Genomic DNA, 2,838 nt, shown 5'->3' with positions numbered 1-2,838 from the left:
ATGTTCATAGTTTTGCTGTTGAGCGAGCGCCGTGAGAGCGCACGGCCCGGGACCGGCAGGGGCTGCGCGGCTCGGGGCAGCAGCAGCGCAGCGGCAGCCAAGCACAGTGGACCCTGCACACAAATCAGCGGCGGAGACCGGCCAGACTAACGGCCCGGGAGCGGCAAGAGCCGCGGGGGCGCGCCGGGGGCCGGGCCAGGCTGCGCCGGGGTGGTCCCGCCGGGCTGCCAACGGGGCGCCGCCGTTTAACCTCTGCCGCACAGTTCCCCCGGCGCTAATCGCTCCCCATTTAAGCCGTGCCCCACGTCCTCCCCTCCCTCCTCGCCCGGCGCGGAGAGCGGCGCGGAAGGAGTTAAGCGGCGGGACCGCGTCGCGCCCGTCCCCCGGTGCCGGCGGAGTGATTCACTTCCTGCCTCAGGCCCGCTTGGCGCCCGGCCCTAGCCGCTCCGCCCCTCACAACCGCGGCCCGGCCTCCTCCTTCCTCCTATTGGTCCGCGCGGCGCAGCCCCGCCGCCGCCGAGCTCCCATTGGGCAGTGCGACTGCCAGTCGGCGTTCGGCGGCTGCCCGGGCCGCCGTGCCGGTGGATGTCAAAGGCTGAAGCGGCGGCGCCGCCACAGTATAACTCGTGGGGGCTGCGCGGCGGCCATGGCCACAGCCGCCTCCAACCCCTACAGCCTCCTCGGCTCCGGCTCGCTCGCCCATGCAGACGGCGCGGGCATGCAGCAGGGGAGCCCCTTCCGCAACCCGCAGAAGCTGCTGCAGAGCGAGTACCTGCAGGGCGTCCCTGGCAATGGGCACCCGCTGGGGCACCACTGGGTGACCAGCCTGAGCGACGGCGGGCCCTGGCCCTCGGCACTGGCCGGTGGCCCGCTGGAGCAACCCGACGTCAAGCCGGGCCGTGAGGACCTGCAGCTGGGCGCCATCATCCACCACCGCTCGCCCCACGTCTCCCACCACTCGCCCCACGCCAACCACCCCAGCGCCTGGGGGGCCAGCCCGGCCCACAGTGCCTCGCTGGCCCCCCCCGCCGCCGCTGCCGCCACCGGGCAGCCCCTCAACGTCTACTCTCAGGCGGGTTTCGCGGTGGGCGGCATGTTGGAGCACGGCGGGCTGACCCCACCGCCCTCCGCCGCCGCCGCGCAAGGCTTACACCCGGGGCTGCGGGGCGAGGGCGGCGGGGAGCACGGCGAGCTGGGCGGGCACCACTGCCAGGACCACTCGGATGAGGAGACGCCGACCTCGGACGAGCTGGAGCAGTTCGCCAAGCAGTTCAAGCAGCGGCGCATCAAGCTGGGCTTCACCCAGGCCGACGTGGGCTTGGCCCTGGGGACCCTCTACGGCAACGTCTTCTCGCAGACCACCATCTGCCGCTTCGAGGCCCTGCAGCTCAGCTTCAAGAACATGTGCAAGCTGAAGCCGCTGCTGAACAAGTGGCTGGAGGAGGCCGACTCTTCCACCGGCAGCCCCACCAGCATCGATAAGATCGCGGCGCAAGGAAGGAAGAGGAAGAAGCGGACCTCCATCGAGGTGAGTGTCAAGGGCGTGCTGGAAACGCACTTTCTCAAGTGTCCCAAGCCGGCCGCCCAGGAGATCTCCTCGCTGGCAGACAGCCTGCAGCTGGAGAAGGAGGTGGTGCGGGTCTGGTTCTGCAACCGGCGGCAGAAGGAGAAGCGAATGACCCCGCCGGGCGAGCAGCCGCAACACGAGGTGTATTCCCACGGCGTGAAAACGGACACGGCCTGCCACGACCTCTGACCGGGGACTGCGGGGCAGGCAGGACTGCGGGCGGCGCGGCTTCTCCGCCGGGGCTTTAAGTTATGCGTTCCGAGAGGCGGGAGACGTGGGGCGAGGGCTCCCCGCTCCCTGCCTGGGCAATATTTTTTTCTCTCTTCGACCTTTTCCGCTGATCAGTACACGGTGTTTACTCGCAGACAAGGTTTGTTTTCGGTCTCCACTAGGATGAAGGAAAAAAAAGTAAACAAATTGGGGGAAAAAAAATGAAAACCCACGGGAAAAAGGAAAAAAAAAAAAAGAAAAAGAAAAAAACGTCAGAAAAGGAAAGACAGATGTGTGCCTATGAATAACCTTCCAGCGCCTTGGTTATATCAGCTGTATTTCAGGTGAATCTGTTTTACAATAGACTAGTTTTGCATTTTTAAAAAACTTATATAGCGTTTTTAAATGTCTGAGGTGTTTTACTACAAACTGTACACAATATTTGTGACCTAATTTGTATCGAATTGATCAGGCAAAACCGTTTCTCCCTTCCCCACGCACCGGCAATGTCAGCCAGCGGGGACGGGGTAGGGCGGCCGCGGCCCTTCCTCCTGCCTCCCCCTCCCCGCCCCCTCCCAGGAGTTGGGGGTCCCTTCCGTGCCCGCGGAGCCCTGCGCACCCGGCTGCGGCATGCAGGGTTGTGAAGAACAGGTTTATTGGATGCAGCTTTTCCTCTTCCTTTTCCAGAACTTCCCAATGTTGTAGAATGGTCGGGTTACAATCCTGACCTCCCCACTCTTCTCCCAAGGCAAAAAAAAAAAAAAAAAAGGTAACAGAACCCAACCCAAAAATCAACAAAAAATTATTACTAAGGTATTTATCTGAAATTAAGCACGACAAACAAAAACGGTGGCTTCGGCCAGTGTTTTTTCTTTCCGAAGATGAGTTGGGCTTTTTGATCAGCGCCAGACTGAGAGGTCTGTAGTAAAACACCTTTATACTTCTGCGCTTTGGCTTCGGAAATCAGTTTCTCTGTATTTTGTTTCGATAGTGAAGAGGAATGAGGTGTCTCATGAATTTCGGGGAGGGAGTGGGGGGGTGGGGGGAGGGAGGAGTGAAGA

General features: G+C 62.1%; 1 protein-coding gene across 1 annotated transcript; it reads left to right on the top strand.

The window, feature by feature from the left end:
- Nucleotides 1-646: 646 nt before the first annotated feature.
- POU3F4 (POU class 3 homeobox 4) lies at nt 647-1,756 on the top strand. Its single transcript, XM_054388680.1, has one exon. The coding sequence runs from the start codon at nt 647-649 to the stop codon at nt 1,754-1,756; it is 1,110 nt and encodes a 369-aa protein (XP_054244655.1).
- Nucleotides 1,757-2,838: the final 1,082 nt, after the last annotated feature.

The sequence above is a fragment of the Indicator indicator genome, chromosome 17 (genome assembly GCF_027791375.1).
Source record: "Indicator indicator isolate 239-I01 chromosome 17, UM_Iind_1.1, whole genome shotgun sequence".
Classification (NCBI taxonomy): Eukaryota; Metazoa; Chordata; class Aves; order Piciformes; family Indicatoridae; genus Indicator; species Indicator indicator.
The sequence above is the reverse complement of the archived record's forward strand: the minus strand, read 5'-3'. Positions and strand labels throughout refer to the sequence as shown.

What these genes read in the sequence shown, in the direction of transcription:
- POU3F4 (XM_054388680.1), top strand. Translation starts at nt 647, where the DNA reads ATGGCCACAGCCGCCTCCAACCCCTACAGCCTCCTCGGCTCCGGCTCG.